The 22,327-nt window shown below is 34.9% G+C and overlaps 1 protein-coding gene across 3 annotated transcripts; it reads right to left on the bottom strand.

Moving 5' to 3' along the window:
* Positions 1-895: 895 nt before the first annotated feature.
* Spc25 (SPC25 component of NDC80 kinetochore complex) lies at positions 896-18,728 on the bottom strand. Of its 3 annotated transcripts, none has more exons than XM_046447214.1 (7): positions 18,637-18,728; positions 17,660-17,809; positions 17,501-17,566; positions 15,565-15,711; positions 14,262-14,366; positions 3,080-3,178; positions 896-1,084 (listed from the first exon to the last, which is right to left on the bottom strand). In XM_046447214.1, exons 2-7 carry the CDS (start codon positions 17,796-17,798, stop codon positions 960-962), a joined length of 681 nt encoding a protein of 226 aa, XP_046303170.1. In that variant the 5' UTR covers positions 17,799-17,809; positions 18,637-18,728; the 3' UTR covers positions 896-959. The 3 variants fall into 3 exon arrangements, with proteins under 3 accessions (XP_046303170.1, XP_046303174.1, XP_058436141.1); XM_046447218.2 differs by lacking the exon at positions 18,637-18,728 and adding an exon at positions 18,583-18,626; XM_058580158.1 differs by lacking the exons at positions 17,501-17,566; positions 18,637-18,728 and adding an exon at positions 18,583-18,626.
* Positions 18,729-22,327: the final 3,599 nt, after the last annotated feature.

Genomic DNA, 22,327 nt, shown 5'->3' on the forward strand with positions numbered 1-22,327 from the left:
GGCTAAGATAGTAGGCTCACACCTTAATGAGATCCTGTCTCAAAATAAAGAAAGAAAGAAAGAAAGAAAGAAAGGGCTGCGGCTAGGGATGTAGCTCAGTGGTAAAACACCCTTGGTTTCAATCCCCAGTACCAAACAAATAAAAGCATATACTTATTAACTATTTTTCATTTTTAAAAGACACATTTTACCTTATCAATACTCCTGAAGATTTTAATTAAATATTTTAAAGAAATACACCTTTCAGGGATGAAACATAATTTATCTTCAACCCTCAAGTTTATATTGTGCACAGACCCCTGTAACAAAACTCAGGTTAATAAAAGGAAAAACAAGGTTTATTAAGGTCTCCTAACCTCAGTGAAAGATAACTCAAAGCAGTGGTTTAGAACTCTGGTTCATCTTCAACAAAGAGTAATGTTTTTAGAAAAGTGGCAAGACAAAGGAAAGAGTTTGGGCTTCTAGATGTGGGAAACAGGGAAGGTAAGTTAAGGGGAGTAAATCAATGAAGCAGGTTTGTTCTGAGCCAATGATAGCTCTCTTCAGTGATTAACTTCTGTCTTTCCTTAATAGATATAATCTTGGAACTTTAATAAGTAGGCTTTTCAGTCTACTGCAGAATTAATAGCTAACATACATTATCAATGTGTGGGATTTTCAGGGTGGGATAGTTTGTTTATTTAAACTTATTTTTGGGAAAGCAAATTATCATATTTTACATTCTGCTTCAAGGCAAATAGCAGGAGGGAAGGTAGCTTTTCTGACTCTGCTTCTTGACCATCTTCAGCTCTAATTAGGTATTTATGTCAAAGAGGAATATTTTGAGGTAATATATGCTTGTTTCCTTCATACCACATAAATATCACAAAAACACCAAAGAACTATAGCCAGACAATAAGATGGGCATTCTTTTATAAAGAAATGACAAAAAAACCAACCTTGTTATATACATTTATACATTAATTATAAACCATAGCAGTAAACGCTTTCCGAACATTGGCAATAAAAGCTGAAAAATTGTTGGTCTTCCTTACATTCTCTTGAAATTCTGCTAGGCACTCAAGATGAGGAGCACTATCTGATACTAGAAGGAAAAAAAAAAGAAAATAATATAAATGAGTGTTTTACTGTGTGTGGAAGAGAGTATTTCTAATGTAGATGCTTTCATTTGATTTGAATGTTAATTACATTTCTCTGAAAATGCTTTCAGCACAAAATGATACACTTGATTTTCACATGCTAACTATCTTTTGGACCTTTCCTTTGTTTAATCTCTAAATATTCAAATCTTAAATACTACAAACCTGTTTTAAATTTAAACAGATGGTATTCAAGGGATTGAAGAGCTTAGTGATGCAGAATGCCATTTCCCACATCTTAGACCTATATATATTATTTTTAGGTACTTAAACTGTCTTAACAATTTAACTCTCAAGTCATTTTTCTCTGCAAAACTTTGGTCTAAATGACTTCTAGTTTCAGGCCACTGAATCAAAAAGAGAACAACTTTGAATGTCATTCCCTAATAACTTCAATTATAAAGAAATACCTAAGGTTTTACTTACAAATAAAATGGAAGTCATTAGAAATGGATGCTATTCCAGAAATGGTATTTACAGCCTATTAAACAAGTGAGACTCAAAGTCACAAATAATATATATATATAATATATATATGGTATTCTCATATGTAGAATACCAGATGATGCACAAGGAACAAGTCTCCAGTGACGGTGATCAAAGAAAAAGAATGATCCAGCTTTCTCTACCATCAAATTGTTTTCTGTTCAAGGGGAAGAAATTCAACCATACTGGATTTCCAGCTCTTCAGTAGAAATAGCTGAGGACAAAGACCATGATCATAGCAGAGGCATAATAGCAAAAAGCATGGGTTCAAAATTTATCCTGTGGATTCTACTTTAATACACTATGAAATACTATGAAATTATAAGCTAATAAAGGAATTATAATTTACAGAAATTTGAAGAGCTAGGTAAGAATTTTTTGAGTTTGCCTTTTAAAATCTAGCACTCATTAGATTGGAAGATATTTACTAAAGAAGAAAAAAAAGAAACCAAGCAATTACAGATTAATTAGATTCTCAAAATATATATTCAACTGAGTCACGAGGGCACAACCAGAGCTAACTCTGCAGCTAACTGAAGTGTCTGTCAGCTAGAAATACTTTAAATGATAGCATAGGTATGATGATCTTTTTTTTTTTTTTTTTGGTACTAGGGATTGAACTCAGGGACATGCAACCACTGAGCCACATCCCCAGCCTATTTTGAATTTTATTTAGAGACAGGGTCTAACTGAGTTGCTTAGTACCTTGCTTTTGCTGAGACTGGCTTTGAACTCTCAATCGTCCTGCCTCAGCCTCCAGAGCTGCTGGGATTATAGTCGTGCACTACTGCATACGGCCATTTTTCTTTCTTTTTTTTTTTTGAATTCTGATAAATTAATTACTTGTACAGGGCCATTAGAATAAAAAAGAGATAAACATATTTCCACTCTTTCATTGTTCATGCTATTAGCAATCATAGATACATTCCCTAGAAATCAAAGGTTTTTCGGCTTGCTACAGAATCAATAACTAACCTACATTATCAATGTGTGAGATTTTCAGGATGGGATAGTTTGTTTATTTAAATTTATTTTTGGGAAAGCAAATGATCACATTATGATGATTTTACATATGATTTTAAAGTTGCTGACTTGACTAAACTATAATATTCACATTCAGGTAGAGATATTCTTTATGTTCTTTATAACGTTAGCTTTGAATTCTTAAAAGGGTAGTTCATATTTGCACATGAAGTATAGTAATGTTTGGTCTTCTAGACTTTTCAGCCATTATGTCATCTTGAAGATATGTTACTTATTAAAGCTCCAAGATGATATCTATAAATTAAAATGATATTCATATCCTATAGAAGACAAATCTCAAGAAGCAACACTGGTGAAGGAAGCAATGCCTTCTGGGAATACTATTTACCTTCATATTACTTTACATTCTGATTCAAATAACAACCGGGGATGCCAATCTTAAGCACAAATTAAGAAATTTAAGTACATACCTTCATAGTCTCTTGCTTCATTTAGATGCAGAGAAAACATAAAGGGGCGCTCAGGATGCTTAGGATCAATATTAGTGAATATAAACTGCAATTTATTACCTGAAAAAAAAAAGATTATTTATTATGAAAATATTTTGGAGGACCAAAGCTTTCAATAGAGATAAGCTTTTTTAACCCTTCTTTGATCAGTACATGCACTGCTAAGTATATAGAACTACTTCTTTTCCAAATGTAGAAGTTACAAATTAGTTTTAAAATACATTGCCATTTAAGTATAATGTTTATGTTTTTTTTTATTTAAATGATATTCAATTTACCTATTTTTGATGACTGCATCAAAGCACTTGGTGTTTCTATGAATTTTCAATGCCTGTACCAAAAAATAGGTAAATTGTATATTATTGAAATGAAAAGCTTTTGTCCTTCAAAGGATACTAAATGAAAAGACATCACCCAAAATGAAAGAAAATACTAGTAAATCATACATCCATTAAGTCTTGAATTCACAGAATATATATTTAAAAACTCCTACAACTGAACAATAAAAAAACAGAGACTCAAAAAGATAAATATATGCCAGTGTTCACAGCAGCATTATTCACAGTAGCCCAAAGTGGAAACAACCTAGTATTCCCCAATAGATGAATGGATAAACAAAATGTGGTATAAATATGCTATAAACATTGACCAGCCATAAAAAGGAAGAAAGCTCTGATACATACCACAACATGGATAAGCCTTGAAAACATAAATTCTAGGTGAAATAAGCCAGACACAAAAGGATAAATATTGTATGATTTCATTTTATAAAAATATCTAGGATACACAAATTCATAGAAACAGAAAGTAGAGGTTACCAGGGACTTGGGGAAGGAAGAATGGGAAGTTATTACTTAGTGATACAGAGCTTCTGTTTAGGATGATAAAAAATTTTGAAATAGATAAGGTTGATGATGGTTGCACAACATTGTGAATATAATGAATTATACGTTTAAAAATGGTTAAAATGGCAAACTTTATGTTATATATGTATTTTACTACAATAAAAAGGCATGGTTAGTAATCCATGCCAATTCAAACAGGCTTGGGGCCAAGCAATGGCAAATTAGAGAAAGGCTGCATTTCCAATTGCTCTGTGGCTCAGGATTCAAGTAGTGGAGACACTATTTCTCAGAAAGGTGCTGAGAATCTATTGGAACACTACAAGTTCATAGTACAGAGATGCTGCTCGGCTAATAAACCCAGGCAAAAGACAGTGCACCTTACTCTACACACAAATTTAATCATGCTCAAACTTTAGCCATACTTCTCCAGGTCTCACCAATGGACATACACTCTTAAAACACAAACGGAATTAACACAAAGGCTGTGGACACCATACCTATGAGGAATCTCAATTCAGATCACTCTAGAACACTTTGGCAAGAGAATGCTGTCCCTAAAAAAGCCCACATTCCACACAAAATGGAAGAGAAATCCATTCCAATACATGTATAAAACCCAACACAGGAATACAAGAAATATATAAAGATAACATAATGCCTCCTAAATTTTATAATTCACCAGCAACTGACTCCAAAAAAATAAATAAATAAAGTGGATTAAATACCAAAGAACGAGCATAAAAACGATCAATGAATTTCAAGAGAACAAAGAAAAACAACTGAATGAATTAACGAAGTCAGTACAGGATATAAATGAGGAATTCAATAAGGAGACAGAGATATCGAAAAAGAAACAAATAAAAATTTTAGAAATGAAAGATATAATAAACACACAAAATGCTCAGTTGAAAGTCTAAGAGCATACCATGCTGAAGACAGAATCTCAGAGCTACAAGATAAAGAGAGTAGCCTTGAATATTCAGACAATTATTAAAGAAATTAAAATAACCATGACCAGAAAATACAAGAACTCTTGGATTTTAAAAAGACCAAATTTAAGAATCATTGAAATCAAAAGGGGTTGTGAGATACAGGCTAATGGCATGGATAACCTCTTCAGGGAAATAAGAAAAACATTTCCAAATCTTGAGAATAAGATGAATATCCAGATACAGCAGACTTTAAGAACCCCAAACTGATGCAATCAGAAATGAACCACTCCATGACACATTATAATTAAAATGCCTAAAACATACAGAACAAGGATGGAAATTTAACAGGCTCAACGGGATTGGGGAATCAGATTACATTTAGAATCAAGCCAAACAAAATACTTCTGACTTGTCAGCACAAACTCTAAAATCCAGGAGGGCTTAGAATGATGTGTTCCAAGCTGTGAAAGAAAAGAATCGTTATTCAAGATTACTATATCCAGCAAAGCTATCCTTTAGAATCAAAGAAGAAATAAAATCCTTCTAAGATAAGCAGAAACTGAAAGAATTTAAAACTACTAAGCTTAAACTACAGAAAATAAGGATATACTACACAGAGAAGAAATAAGAAAAAACAAATCCCATTTGAATGAACAAATCTCATTTGAAGAGTAGCTAAGCAAATGAGAAATGGGACCAAATTAAACATTAGAAATAAATTAAAATGGCAAGAATTAAGATACATCTCTCTAACAATATTGAATGTAAATGGTTTCAACTCTCCAATTAAAAGACATAGCCAAGGTGAATGGATTAAAAAACAAAACCCAATTAAATATTAATGGGAAAAGAGAGCCACAAGCTGAAAGTGAAAGGAAGGAAATTGATATACCATGCAAATGGAGCCCCAAAACAAGCAGGAGTAACTCCTCTTATATTCAACAGAGCTGACTTCAAGACATTAAAGACAAAATAATACACTTTATACTGGTAAAGGGAACAATCCAACAAGAAGCTGTAACAATAGTAAATATTTATCTCCAAAATGTTGGTGCACCTTACTTAAAAGACACTTTTTGAGTAAAAGACTCAGACAGATCCCAGTATAATAATATTAGGGTAATTTCAACAGATCTCTCTCAACAATAAATAGGTTATACAGATATAAACTCAGCAAAGACCCTTCAAACTTAAAAAATATAAATCAAATGGAATTAACATACATTTGTGGACTATTTCATCCCCAAAGAGCCAAATACTCTCTTTTCATCTGCTCATGATCCTTCTCTAAAACAGACCATATTTTAGGTCACAAAGCAACTTTTAGCAAATACAAAAAACAAAACCTTATCTGATGATAATGGAATGAAATTACAAATCAATGTTAAGAAAAACCTACAGAAACTATATAAACATATGAAGATTAAACAATATACTTTTGAATGATGATGGGTGATAGAAGAAATCAGGAAGAAATTCAAAAATTCTTGGAATCAAAAGAGAATAGTTATGACACAACATCCTCTAGGACATTACGAAAGTGGTTCTAAAGGGAAAGTTTATAACTATGAGTGCCTATGTAAAAGAATTAGAAAGATTCCAAATTAAAAAAAAAAAAATCTAATATTGCATCTCAAGGCCCTCAAAAACCAAGAACAAAACATTTCCAAAATAGTAGAAGGAAGAAAATAATTAAGATCAGAGCCAAAATCAATGAAATAGAGAATATAAAAACAATACAAAGAATAAATGTAATGAACAATTAGTTTTTTGAAAAGAAAACAAGATTGATTAAGCCTTAGTAAAACTAACCAAAAGAGAATGAGCAAAGATCCAAATTAATAAAATTGGAGATGTAAAAAGAAAAAATCATCCAAGACATCATAGAAATCCAGAGGATTATTAAGGAATATTTTAAAAGTTTATACTCCAATAAATTGGAAAACCAAAAATAAAATGATACATTTTCAAACACAAGACCTGTCAAAACTGAATCTGGAGAACATAAAAAAACTAAATAGACCAACAGCTAGCAATGAGATAGAAGCAGTAATAAAAAATCTTCCAAAAAGAAAAGCCCTAAACCAGATAGATTCTCAGCTATATTCTACCAGACCTTTAAAGAAGAACTAATCCCAATGCTCCTCAAATTTGTCCAATAAATAGAAAGTGATGGAGTACTTCCAAATTCATTCAATAAAGCCAGTTTTATCCTCATACCAAAATCAGATAAAAGGATACATCAAAGAAAGAAAATTACAGACCAATATGCTTGATGAACTTAGATGCAAAAATCCCTAGTGAATTATTAGCAAATTGTGTTCAAGAGCATATTAAGAAGATTGTCCGTCATGACCAAGTTGGTTTTATCCCAGGGTTGGAAGAATGGTTAACAACTCAAATCAATACATGTAATTCACCACCTTAAAAACAATTAATGACAAAAATCAAGGAGTCAACTCAATAGATGCACAGAAAGCTCTGAAAAAGCTTAGCACCCATTCATGATAAAAACAATGAAGGAACTAGGGATAGAAAGAACTTACCTCAACATCATAAAGGCTATATATAACAAAAACAAAGCCAGCATAATAGTGAATGGAGGAAAACTGAAAGCATTTCCTTTAAAACTCAGAATAAGACATTCACTGCTCCCATTCAATATAGTTCTTTTTTCTGAAGGGAGGCATTTTTAATTAATTAATTTATTTATTTTTGTTGATTGATTCTTTTTAATTATACATGACAGAAGAATCCATTTTAACATAATTATAAAAGCATGAAATATATTTTGCTCTAATTCAGTCCCAAGTACCTCTTCTTTCCATTCCCTCTACTCTACTGATCTTTCTGTCATTTACCCAGTTATTTTTTTCAATTAATTTCCTGTCAATATAGTTCTTGAAATCCTAGCCAGAGCAATCAGGCAAGAGAATGATATTAAAGGGGAACAAATGGAAAAAAAGTCGAGTTATCTATGCTTGCTGATGACATGATCCTATATCTAGAAGACTCAGAACTCTACCAGAAGACTTCTAGTGATAATAAACAAATTCAGCAAAGTAGCAGTTTACAAAATTAACATACAAAAGTCAATAGCTTTCCTTTATATCAATAATAACTATTCAGAGAAAGATATCAGGAAATCAATTCCACTCAAAATAGCCTTGAAAAAATTATAAAACACCTAGGAATAAATCTAACCAAGGAGGTGAAAGACTTCTACAATGAAAAACCATAGAACACTGAAGAAAGAAACTGAAGAAAACGTAAGATGGAAAGACCTCCCGTGTTCATGGACAGGCAGAATTAGTATTGTTAAAAATGGCCATTCCACCAAAAGCAATATATCATCAAAACACCAATGACATTCTTCACAGAACCAAAAAAAAAAAAAAATGATCCTAAAATTTATTTGGAAAAAATAAAAGACTAGAATAACCAAAGCAATTCTAAGCATAAAAGCAATGCTGGTGGCAGCACAATACCCAACCACAAATTATACTATAAAGCTATAGTTTAAAAAAAAAAAAAAAAGCATGGTACTGGCAAAAAAAAAGAAAGACACAGAGACCAATGGTACAGAATCAAAGACACAAAGACAAACCTACAGATACAGTCATCTGATCCTTGACAAAGGTACCAAAAATACATGTTGGAGAAAAGACAGCCTTTGTAACAGATGGTGCAGGGAAAACTTGTTATTCATACGTAGAAGACTAAGACTAGATCCTATCTCTCACCTTGTACAAAAGTCAACTCAAAATGGATCAAAGACATAAGACATAAGAATTAGAAACTATGCAACTCCTAGAAGAAAACATAGGGTCAACACTCCAACATATAGGCTCTGGCAATGGCTTTTCAATAGGACTTCTCTAAAGCTTACGAAATAATGCCAAGAGTTAATAAATGGGATGAAATCAAATTCAAAAAGCTTCTGCACAGTACAGGAAACAATTAAAAATGTGAAGAGAGAACCTAGTCTTCTGACAGAGGATTAATATCCAGAATGGATAAAAAACTTAACACCAAAAAAATCAAATAACCCAGTTAATAAATGGGAAAATGAACTGACACTTCTCAAAAGAATACATATGTCTAACAAATATATGAAAAAATGTTCAACATCTTTAGCAAGTAGGAAAATCCAATCAAAACTTCATCAAGATTCATCTCACTCCAATTAGAATGGCAGCCATCAAGAATACAAACAATAATAAATGCTGGAGAGGATGTGGAGAAAAAGGAACACTTACATTGCGGATGGGACTATAAATTAGTATAAGCACTATGCTATGAAAATCAGCATGGAAGTTCCTGAAAAAACTAAGAATGGAACCACCATATGACCCAGTCATACTACTCCTTAATATTTATCCTCAAGAAATAGTCAGCATACTATAACCATACTTGCCCACCCATATTTCTAGCAGCACAATGCACAATAGCCAAAGTAGGTATTTGCCAATGGATGAAGGGATAAAGAAAATGTGGCATATGTACATGATGGATTTTATTCAGCCATAAAGAATGAAACTATTTCATTTGCAGGAAAATGAATGGAACTTGAGAACATTAATTGAAACAAAATAAGCCAAACTCAGAAAACCAAAAGTCATATCTTTTCTTTTCTATGCGGAAACTAGAGAGGAAAAAAGGAAAAAGTTGTGGAAATCAAAGGGAGATCAGTGGAGTAGAGGAAATGAACATACATAGGGAGGAGGGGAGGAAAAGGGTTAATACTAGAGAATGATATTAGCCAAATTATATTGTGATATTAAGTATATGTAACAACAAATCTCACCATTTTGTACAACTAAAACACATTAATAAAAAAATAAGCATTGTCAAATTTAATCTGACACTTTTCTAGTTACCTAGACTTAAATTCAATTTCCAAGAGACCTTCAAATTCTCCCAAAGGAGTAAATGCCTGGCAGAAATTCAAGACAGATGCCACAAAATATAAATTCACATGCATCTTATTTGTTTCTGTAGCATAAGAAATTAGGAAATTTCATTAAAAATTCTTTTAATGATAAAACCCTTCAGAATCTTCAAAAGTATTATCTTTAAAATGAAATAATTATGTTAGTACACCAGATTTTTAAACTGCTAACAGTAATGGGAAGAATGCGTGCCAAGGAAGAAACATTTCATAAGATGCTCAGGCAAAATGGAGGATTTAATTTGAGTTCTCACTTTCTCTGAGAATATAAGGGGAGAAAAACAAAAGGAAAAAAAAAAAAAGCTGAAGTGTTTTTCCTATTCTCTTACTCAACAATCAAACAGAACTCTTCTGTGACCATATGTGTGGAGCTATCTACCCCCAACCCTTGTACCAAGCAATCAATCAGTTCTGCAGTAGACACTAGCTAGTTGTCCCCAAATTCAATTCAGTTCTGATACTATCTATTTAGATACTGCCCACTGCCACAATCCCCTCCTGTTCAATTAATTTGCTTGAACAGCATACAAAAATCCAGGAAACACTTTACTTATTTACCACTTTATTATGAGGGATGTTACAAAGAATAGAGATGGAGAGATTTATAGGCAAGGTTTAGAAGGATCCTGGAGCTTGTATGCCCTTTCGCATGCACCACCATCCAGGAAACTCTTCATGTTCAGCTATCTCAAAGCTTCCAGACCCAATCTTTTTGTGGAAGCTTCATTATGTATGAATGACTGACTAAATCATGGACAATAAACCAAACCCATCCCCTATCCCCTCATCCCTCTTCAGCGGCTGGAGGATAGAGCTGAAAGCCCCAGCCCTTTAATCCTGCCTTCGTCTTTTAGGTGGCCAGCCACCATTCTGAAGCTACCAAGAGGCTGCCTGACATCAGTCAACACATCAGCATACAAAAAGGTATGTATTAATTTTGTGATTCCAAGGATTTTAGGATTTGTATGTCAGGAAATTGGGAGAAAGATCAAAGAGCTATTCCATCATATCACACTTCCTTAAAACATTATTTCCTGACTTTGATATACTATGATAAAGTTCTATTTAAAATCTAAAAATAATTTTAAAGGCTTAAAACTGGCTGTTTAAAAACAGAACAAAACAAAAAAGCACCCCAGGAGGACAGTGAATATATATTTAGAATTCAATACATCAAAAGTTCAGAGCTGAACCTTTTATTTTCATCTAACCAAAGGTTATTATTATTATTAACTAAAAACTCACTCCAACTGATGGGAAAACAAGACTAATAGGTACATGGGTAAAGGACTCAAATAAAATAAAATGAGTAAACAAATAGAAAAAAATGGTCATATATTCCTTCATTAAAGAAATGCACTTTAAAAAAAAAAAAAAAGCTCTATTCCTGTCTAGTTAATTGACAAAACAACACAAAGCTTTTTAGAAATACAATTCTGGTGATAAGAGAAAAAATTCTGAGATATCTTAAATTTAAGTGCTGGATGACAAAGGAAAGGAGAAATGGGGGAAGTCTTCTCAGTTAACCAACTATGGGCCAAAAAGGAAAAACCAGTTCACATTCTTGAATGTATATTAAAATTTTACCTCAGTCCCCATCACAATGCTCTAGGTGACAATGCAACCTCAGTAGAACCCCAACCAATTTAAAGTAGTAATTACTTTTCCTCATGAACTGTCCTTGTATCCTAAAGCTCCACCCCCCTTTTCATAATCCCTTCTCTCTTAACTACAACCAATAATGTATGTTCAACGTAAACAACATATGCCTTCTTTCCCTGAATTTTCATTATTAGAAAATGCTCTTAGATCTGGCCTGGTATTTGTTGCTATTGGAACTTGTTCCATGATGGGTCTTTTATTTCCAACTAACATCTGTAACTGCTCAATAAATTCTTTTATTTCAGAGATTTCTTGGTCTTAAGAGTTTTGGTTTCAAACTGGCAAGAATACAATGAAATGCGTTCACTTGGACATTATAGATAGGTAGGCATAAAAGAGTTAACAAAGTAGATCTGAGATGGTTATCTGTAGAACCTTGGAAAGCCCTGCTTGCTAGGGTGGCCCTTGATTGGTATCTTGGGTTCCCAAGATCACCCAGGTTTGATAATTCACTGGGACTTACAAAAGAAGGAAACAAAGTCAGCAAAGGAAAAAGATGTGTGAAATCAAGTTCAAGGAAAATCAGGCAGAGCTTCCAGAGTATCCAGTGAGTTTTCAGTTGACAATACTTTATCACATGTGACATCACAATTTGATGCTTGAAGGAATTAAGTGTGTCCTGTGTGGTTTTACTGGGAAAGGATTCGGATATCTTGTGCCTAGTTTCCCCCTAGACTGTACTGTGTGACTTTCTTCTGTGCTGAAGCTGTTTTGTATCCTCTTGCTACAACCAATCTTAGCCATGACTACAATTCTGTAATAGTAGTCCTCCCTTATCTGTGGTTTCAGTTACCTACAATCAACAAAGTTCCAAAAATATTAAATGGAAAATAAAAAATAAACATTTCATAAGTTTAAATTTGTGCATTGTTCTGAGTAGTGTGATGAAACACATGCATTCCTATTGTCTACCTAGAACATAAGTCATCCCTTTGTCTAGCATATCCTCATTGTATTCAGTACCTGCCTCCTTATGGGTGGTCATTTAGTAGCCATCTCAGTTAAGATTAACCGTCACAGTATTGCAGTACTTATGTATTTAACCTAATGGTCCCAAAGTCCAAAAATAATGATGGTGGTAATTTGGATATGGCAACAAGAAGCTATGAAATGCTTCCATTAAGTGCAAAGGTAAAAGAATCTCCTAGGTAAAGGTACAGAAAAAACATAGTAAATAAAGGATTCAATATTATCTGCAATTTTAGGAATCCACTGGGCATCTTGGAAGGTACCTTCTCTTCCCCATGGCTAAAGGATGACCACTATATACGCTGAGTCCCAGTGAATCACCAAACCTAAGGGTGATCTTGGAGAGAACCGAATCAACAGCATTGCTACAGAGAGGCAATATATTCATGTAGCAGCCATAAAAATATTCATATGCAAGCTAGTAATTCCTCTCTGGGAAATAATTTCATGGAAATTATATAAGAAACTAGGTAAGACTATGTTTGCTGTAGTATTTCTAAAATGGAAAAACTGGGAAAAATCCAAATGCTGTCAGAAGCAATGCATGTATTAAACAATCAATAAAAGATGAAATAAATTGTGCTATAGAATGGATAATTACATCATCATTTTAAAATGACCAGTTTTTAGGCTATCACAACAAATTGTAATTTTTTCCTATTTTCTGAAAAGCTAATAATGTCATTATTTTAGTTTAAAATATTTTAAAAATTCTCCTCAACGTAAGGATGTTATGGAGGCTGAGATTGTGGCTCAGTGGTAGAGCGCTTACCTCACATGCATGACATACTGGATTTGATCCTCAGTACCACATAAAAATAAATAAATAAAATAAAGATACTGTGTCCATCTACTACTAAAAAAATATTTAAAACAAAGAAAATGAAGATGTTATGGTTTGCATATGAAGTGTTTTCCAAAAGCTCCCACATGAATGCAAGGATGTTTAGAGGTGAAACAATTGGACTTCGAGAGCTGTAACCTAATTAGCCACCCTAGTTTAAATGACTAGGTGGTAACTGTGGGGAGGTGGGGGTGTGGTGTGGCTGGAGAAGGTGGGTCACTGGAGATGTGTCCTAGAAGGATGCATCTTCTCTGTGGCCCCCTCCTCTCCCTCTCTCACTGCTTCCTGATTGCCTTGAGCTGAGCAGCTTTCCTTTACTGGGCTTTTCCCCCTTGATATGGGGCCTCACCTTGGGAGCATAGCAATGGAGTTAATGGATTGAGACTTTAGATATGATCATGAGTGGAAATAAACTTCTCTTCTAAGCTGTTCTTGTTGGGTATTTTGGCTACAGAGATGCAAAAGCTGACTAAAACAACATACTTTCTCTAATCTCCTATATTGTACTTTTACTGTTGGGAGTCTCCCCTGAGAACTCCCCGGGGCCTTTCAAACATGGCAGTGGGCAAATTGCCAGTAGGCAGCTAGAACTCCCCGGGCCTTTCAGATAAGGAGCCCCTAATGCAACTTGGCAGCGGGCAAGTTGCCAGTGGGCGGATAACAAGTTGTTTTGAAAACCTTCTAACTGGCCCTCCCATCTTCCATACTCGTGGACAGTTCGTGCCCCCCGTGAATCTTATGCAGGGCGTACATGCGTGCACCGTAGGTGATGACCTGACCTTTACTATGATTGGCCCCGGGAGCTTCCTGGTTTAAGATAACTGACTCTCACTTTCTATATAAACTAGCACCAGCTTGCAGTAAAGTGCTTCATCTTTGTCACTGCTGTCTGTGTGTGTGCATTTTAATCTCTGACAATGAACCTTGGCCTTTCACTTACCATAAATTTTTCTAATTTCTAGTCCAAGTCGATCTTTGTACAAATCTGCTGATTTCTGCAGTCTTTTCAATCTCTCTTTATTAGCTTTGTTAGCATTAGAAATAGCTGTAATTAAAAAAAAAAAATCACAATATTTCAATGTATTTTTGTTGTTATTTTCATTTCTGTTTGCATTACTGGGAACTGAACATGACTCAAAAATTATAAGACAAAGAAAAGCTACATCTCTAGCACTCTTTTATTTTAACTCACTAAATTACTCTGGCTGGCCTCAAACTCATGATCCTCCTGCTTCAGCCTTCTGAGTAGTTGGAATTAGAGGAACACACCATGGCACTTAGTTTTTATTAAATATTTTAAATAACAATGCTCATTCAATTAATTTTAAGAAACTTGAACATAAACATTAAAATGATGCAAGTCATAAATCTGTTTAAATTTATTCACTTTCCATCTTCTGATAGCAAAAGGAGTTTCTATTCATTCAAGATTAGAGAAAAAAATTGCTTGAGATACAGATAATTAGGCCAGGGATTTGTATGGCTAACAAAGAAATAGACTTCTTTTATCTACTTTGGTTTTTCAATATATCCAAGGACAAACTAATTGCTTCATGGGGGGAAAAATAAAATTCTACTCCTTTAGGTATAACTATTTCTCATGAGAAAACAGCCTATTTCATGCTAATTATATTTTTTTAAGTTAGCACAATAATCCCTAAGTAATACTTGGCAGATAAAAAATAATAATTTCACGATTTAGTTTTGGATAGACCTCTACAAGAAAAAGCATTAACAAAACAAACTTGTTACTTCCAAGAGATTTAAAGGATTGATTGCTTAGTTTGTAGGCAAACAAGGCTCCTTTATAAGTGAAGGAAAGGTAGGACAGGAAAGGTTTTAGATAAAGAGACTAAGCAGCATAACAAAGTGCATACATTACCTGGCAGAGAACCTATGGTCAATGAATATTTGTTGCATAAATCACACTAAGGCTTCTCTAAGCAAATCTTATTTAGTTACACTGTCTCCCACTCTGCTTAATTAAACCCTCATATCAATGTCATCATTACTCTGGTTATAACAAATTAAAGGAGAAAGACTTTTAAGCAAAACAAGAGAAAATAAAATCCACTTAGTTAACTTTCCTGATACCTTAGAGAGGGAGCTGATGGCTATGTCCTGAGGTATATTATCCATTTCTAACAATGAAAGAGCACAGGCAGAATGCTACATAATTGTGAACCATTACCATTTTCAAATTTAGACTAGTTTTTTAAGTATGTTTATAACTGGAAACTTACTTTCTTTTTTCCTAGAATATTCTTCCTTAAGATCCTGGATTTTTGCAGTCAGTACTTCCATTTCCTGCTTTTTGTCTTTTACTTCAGTGATCAACTTTAATAGAGTATCCTTTTTTTCTTGAATGAGCTTATTCTGCCTGCTGATCTCTGCAAGAAGCACAAGGTATTAACTACAAGATATATGCTTTGCTGTCTGACACGTAGCTAAAAAATTCCAAAAAAAAAATTAATTGACTTTCAAAAGATTGATAAAGAATGCCTTGATAAGCATCTCCTCATGACTCAAAAATTATAAGACAAAGAAAAACAACAACAAAAAAACCCTAATGTATTCTTTCCTACTTGCCTGAAAACAAAAATGGGGAAACAGAAATGCTTTTTAAAATAAGTATACCAAGTTAAACAATGAAACAGAAAATCAGAAGATCACGATCCTTCAGATCCCCATTCCAAGTAAGTACATAAACAAAATCTACCACCAAAGACAACCAAACTCTAGGAAAATAGCTTTACAGTGCCTTGAAGAATCAGCTAGTCCTAACGTTATATAAATTGTTTGGAAATGTACTAAAAAGAAAGAAGGAAGGGGAGGAAGGAATGAAGGCAAGCAGGCAACTCTGAGCAAGTCAGTACAATTCAGAAACTAACTCAATAAAGGCAGCCACTGTCCCTCTATCAACAACCATACAAACTAATCTCACTTGAAAACATAGGTGTAATAATGCTTAATAAAATAATGACGTATTAAAAATAATCTCCTAAGGCTGGGGCTGTAGCTCAGTGGTAGAGCGCTCTCCTCGAACGTGAGGCACTAGGTTCGATCCTCGGCACCACATAAAAATAAAGATATAAAATAATAATAATAATCTCCTAAGGGCAAATATGGCTGGATATATAGAGGAGGTACAATATTAGGAAAATTCATCATATAAGCAGGCATTTCAAAGATGCTTCATATAAATTCAGTACCCACTCCCGATATTGATTCTTCAACTAGACATAGAAAGTCATTTCTCTAACATGAAACAAAAACCTTTCAAATCCCATATACTAAAAGTCATGTCTAAAAGGAACAAAACAAGAGTGACTGCTATCATTGTGATTTAATATTTTTCCTTAGAAGTTTCTGTCCAATACAAGATGTATTTACTTAGTAAAAGTACTGGAAAGAAAAAGATAATTTCATTACATGTAGATAATACACATCTATCTACAATATTTTAAAAATCTAGTGAAAGTTCATAAGAATTTGTGGTCTACCACAAAAATCAATAGCTTTCATAAATAACACACATAATTAATTTACAGGTGACAACAGTTGTGTTTATGCTAATAACTTTAATATTAGTTTTTGCTATTCCATGGTATTGTTAAGTACCAAAATACTTAAAAATATATATAGCTATTTGATACTTATCAGCACCTCATTTCCCTTTCTTGGCTTCAATCCCTCTAGCTGTCCTGTGTCCTGCTCACTATCTCTACAAGTCCTCCTAGCCCTATTAACCTCTCAGCTTCAGCAAGCACCCAAACCTCTCATACACATGCTCAACATAAAATAGTAATAAAGCTTATACATTAAACTGGCCAGGCGTCTTTGCTGGGAAAAAGAATAATCCTGGCAAAGCCACTATTTCCTCTGTTGGCTGGAAAACAAACACAACGGCTCTACTTGGGGCCTACTGTTCAGAGACAAAGGTCCCAAAAGTGCCAATCAGGAAGCTAAATAGGCAGGATGACACCAAAAGCCTAAGAACTGTACAGCTCTATAATATACTTATGAATTTCTGAATTAAATTACTAATATTTAAATAAAATCTGAACAAGAAATATTTAGGTTTTGTATGAAAAATATTGTAACTCTTATCTGAGACACATGTGACTTGGATAGCTGATGTGATATTTTATGCTTCTAAATATTACAATATTCACATACGATTTTGATATTCCAGAAACATCTCAATCATTTGTTCTTCTTCCTTTAATTTCACAGACAGCTTTTCTGGAACAGAAATTGGAATTAAAGTTTCAATTCAGCTGAAATAACACTAGAAAATAAAAAAGAATAGCAAAAACAAGTTTAAACTGTAGGTACCTGCAAGTGCTTCAATGGAGTCTTTGAAGACATCTCTTAGTCCCACCATCTGACAGCGAGTGTCACTGAAAGTGTTTCTGAACTTATTTCCAAATTCATTTATGCTTTTATCAAAGCGTGCCAGCTCATCCTCCATCATTGTGTAAGACACTACAAAACACACAACACATATTGTAAGTTTCAAGAATTACTGAAACCAAATAAACCACATATTCCAATCAAGCTATTTTGACAGTTGGACCCTTGCTGTTCTAGATATTACAGAATGTCTAATCAAGCCTCTTAGGCTTAACTATGGTTAAGTAAAAGCAAGAATCCAGGACAGCTTTACCACCTAAGGATTTGTTAGTAGGTAAGTGTAATTGCAAAGATCATCTGCTCTATGACCCTGGACAACTGACTCCTAACTTGGTTTTTCTCACAAGTAAAACTGGTTCCTTGTAAGGCCCTTTCAACTCTGACCTGTTCTGAGATCCAGCCTGGATCTTCCTATGGCCACTGGGCCCCCTCCCATAAGATAAGAACTCACACATTTACCCTGCATGTTTCTCCCAGCTGTAACAAGAATCTAACAGTTTAATGGAGACTAGAGCGTTAGACTGGCGGGTTCGGTCCATGGCAAATACAGATGACCTAATACTCTGGGTCTCAATATCACTCCCCATAAAAGGATGTCTTGGAAAACTCTAGGCTCCACCAGTTCTATGTGACACAAAAACCCTTCCAGGAGGGCCAAAGACATCTCATTCGGTGAAACTCGTGGCTTCGCTGCTACCACCCCACCAGGTCCTGAACCCAAACAGCAAAATGACGCGCGTTTCACAAACATCGCCTTGAGTACTACACACAAGCGCCCGGAAACCTATTTTCCCCTATCGTGACAGGCTAGTCTAGGGGCCCTATTCGGCTCCCACTTCCCTCACCTTTTGACGAAAAGGCCTGAGCCCAGTCGCTTTCCCCAAACCAGATGTACGTACCTTTAGTCAGCAGCCCGTCGCCAGACCCAGCTTTTGCTTCCGCGCCAAAGTTCCGATTTCAAAACTAGAGCACTCCCGCCGCCCGCCTCTTGGCGCCCACTCGCCTTCTCATTGGTTGATAACATAAGCTCTCTAGGCCGGGATTGGTTAAGCGCACGCTCTGGAATTCTCGCGAAAATATATGGAGGAAAGAGAATTCTGGGATTCGTAGTTCTTTTCTAAACAACGGTGGGACTTTCAGCGGAGCCTGGCAAAGTATTAAAAGATTGCCCCTGAGGGCTGGGGATGTGGTTCAAGCGGTAGCGCGCCCGCCTGGCATGCGTGCGGCCCCGGGTTCGATCGTCAGCACCATATACAAAGATGTTGGGTCCGCCAAAAACTGAAAAATAAATATTAAAAATTAAAAAAAATAAAGCTTAAAAAAAAAAAAGATCCCCCTGAAGCCAAACCGTAGATGAACCTTTCTCTTGGGCTTCAAATACAGTTTCTACAACAAGTAAAATATAATAATTAGACTCTAACTGTATTATTTTGTCAAGTATATATCCTCTTTTTTGGACTTATTTTGTAAAATTGACTCCAACTGTGAATGACCAAGACTTCCAGAGGGTCCTCAGAATATGTTCCCACTCCTGTAATCCCAGCAAGGAGGCTGAGGCAGGAGGATCTCAAATTGAAAGCCAGTCTCAGCAATTTAGTGAGGACCTACCAAACTTCGCAAAGCCCTGTCTCAAAATTTTAAAAAATAAGTATGGGGCAGGGGCTGTAGCTCAGTGGTAGAGCACTTGCCTTGCACATGTGAGGTACTGGGTTCTATCCTCAGCACCACATAAAAATGAATAAATATAGATATTATACCAACTACAACTAAAATAAATTTTAAAAAAATAAGTTGAAACAGCTGGGGGTGTGGCTCAGTTGTTAAGCACCCCCTGGGTTCAATCCTGATCCCTGGTACCAGAAAAACAAAACAAGAGTGCCAGTGTGAGTTTGGGAATAAAGAGTTGCTGTTTGAATCTACAAGGTGTGAGTGGCTCGTGATTTTGTGCCCAGCCAGACTGCAGCAATCTTTCATTTAGTTTCTTTCCCCTAGCAAAGTATTTTTGAGTAGTTTTTCATGAATAAATGCTTATTAGTTTTCTGTAAGTCTTTAATTAATTTCCAGAGCACTGAAATGATGAATCTTGAAGATTTTGGACAGTTTTATAGTGTCTGAAATAAGTGATTCAAGAAAATGAGTCTTCTATTAATTGCTATGATCAAAAAACAGTATCCAAAGTGGAGTCAAACTTCAGTACTGGTTCCATCTGGAATCTTCCTGGTATTGAAAACAAATAAATAAAAGGGAAGCACTGAGACCTCTGGCATGGTGGAGTGATGAAGTCACCGAGTCACCAAATCTTCTCCTCCCTAAAGATCCACGTTCTGCTCAAATCACGTTCTGGGCAAAAATCCCAAATACTCTCTCTGAATGAGAACTCAACGGGAACTCAAGGAGCGGTTGCGCCTGAGGCAGCAGGATACGCCCTATTCCCAGCAGGGTACACCTTAAACCTGGAACCGCCCTAAACCCGATTGTCCTAACCCGGGAACGCCCTAAACCCCGATGGGCCCTAAACCCGGATCCGCCCTGGTCCTTGAGCAAGGTCATCTTACATGCAATGACACTGCAAATGACCTGGGTCATGCCATGCGTCATTCTTACTTAGCAATGGCCCTCAGCAAAAGATATTGCATATTATATAATTTATTTTGTATGATATAACCAGAAAAGGAAAATCCATAGAGACAAAACAATTTGGTGGTTGCTTGGGGCCAGGATAGAACAAGCACTGACTCCAAAAGGGCATGAGGGAAACTTCTAGGGTGATGGAAACATTTTAATATTTGGTGTGGTGATTAATGATAACTCTATAAATCTACTTAAAATTATTAAATTGTACATTTATAATGGTTACATTCATTGAGGTACATAAATTGTTCCTTAATAAAATTGTACAAGTTTTAGAAAGATGAAGAATATCAGAGCTTCAGAGGAGGAAAAAAGTGCATTTCCTAAGAAAACAAATGTATAATACAGTGAGTAAAATGTTCAAATTTGTATTGTGATAAAATACACATAACACAAAATTTGCCATTGTAACTGTTTTTAAGTGCACATTTTAGGGGCATTATATTAATATTGTTGTGCAACCTTCGCCACTATTCATCTTCAGAGCTCTTTTATCATGCAAAACCGAAACTGTGTGTACCCATTAAACAGCAAATCCTATTCTCTCCTCCTCCCTAGATCCTGGTAATCATAATTATACTTTCTGTCTCTAAGAAGTTGATTACTTGGGGCTGGAGTTGTGACTCAGCAGTGGAGCCCTTGCTTAGTGTGTATGAGGCCCTGGATTTGATCCTCAGCACCACATAAAAATAAATAAATAAAGGTATTGTGTCCAACTACAACTAAAAAATGAATATTAAAAAAAAAGTTGATTACTCTGGGCATAATTTTCCAATTGTCTCATAAATGTCAAAGATAAAGTTTTCTTTTATAGATGTAAATGCAATCTATTAATTAATTATTGCTAATGTTTTTAGATATGATAATGGGATTATCTCCATTATATTCTGGAATATATTTTTCCCTTTTATCCATTTTGCATTTCTAAATTCTGTCCATGTATCAAGGCCCAGTCACTCACTACCTCCTCCTGAAACTCTCTAATCTTGCAGACTAAAAGTTATGACTGCCTTTCCTCTGTTCACCTCTAAAGAGACAGTGATATATTATTTACGAAAATATCTTATCTCTCCTACTAGATCACAAGCTTCTTGACATATGTCTTCTTCTGTCCTGTCCAGAACACCTAAGAATCATGTCTTGCAAGAGTGCTTCTCAAAAATAAAGTTCCCTACCCAACAACATCACCATCATCTGGGACCATGTTAGAAATGCAAATTCTCAGGCCCCAATCCATTCTCAGCAAAACTCTGGCAATGGGTCTCTGTAATCTGTGTTTTAAAAAGCCTTCTAAGTGAGTAGGATGCACACTGAAGTTTGAGAGTCTTACTCATAGTAAATGCTCTGTGAGTTATCTATAACATAGGAGCACCGCTATACAATATCACAGCATCATTGTGAAGAAAACTAATAGTGCTGCTCAATGGACATCACTGTTGGGTCCTTTAGCAATCCAAGAAAAAGTTTATGCATGTATAGGTCATGATCATTTCTAGAGAAGAGTACATAATGAGACTAATGGAGAGGGCACCTGGAACTATGTAGCAGGATCATTTATTATAGTGTCATTATGGAATGCCAATATTCCTGGGATGCTAGCCAGAATGGAGGTAATTATTTTCTGAAAGTCACTAGGGTCTAAACTCAGTCTGAAATAAATCCATTTTACATTGCAAGGTGACACTGGAGAGATCTCAAAACCAATTTATTTTAGAGAAGGTAGATAAGTTTGTGGTAAAAGGATAATGACCATGCAGAGACATTAAAGGTCAATGCCTCTAAGGTCTATTTTTGTTTGCTTCCACTGCTTAGGTGAAACAAGCTAAAGTCAAATCTCTATGAATGATGTGGGATCATAGTGAGCACTATAACTCAATGATGAATGGCTCATTTCAAAATGAGAATATACCTTGTGGTAATATAATATTTGGTGTTTCAAAATATATTGAAGAAATTCTA

The sequence above is a fragment of the Marmota monax genome, unplaced genomic scaffold (assembly GCF_021218885.2).
Source record: "Marmota monax isolate L192 unplaced genomic scaffold, Marmota_monax_Labrador192_F-V1.1 WCK01_AAM20220418_F8-fsc00007, whole genome shotgun sequence".
Lineage (NCBI taxonomy): Eukaryota > Metazoa > Chordata > Mammalia > Rodentia > Sciuridae > Marmota > Marmota monax.

Coding starts and splice junctions, on each gene's coding strand:
- Spc25 (XM_046447214.1), bottom strand. CDS start 17,798: ATGATGGAGGATGAGCTGGCACGCTTTGATAAAAGCATAAATGAATTT. Junction 17,567..17,659: donor CTCCATTGAAGCACTTGCAG/GTACCTACAGTT, acceptor TTTCTGTTCCAG/AAAAGCTGTCTGTGAAATTA. Junction 15,712..17,500: donor GTTTCTGGAATATCAAAATC/GTATGTGAATAT, acceptor TGCTTCTTGCAG/AGATCAGCAGGCAGAATAAG.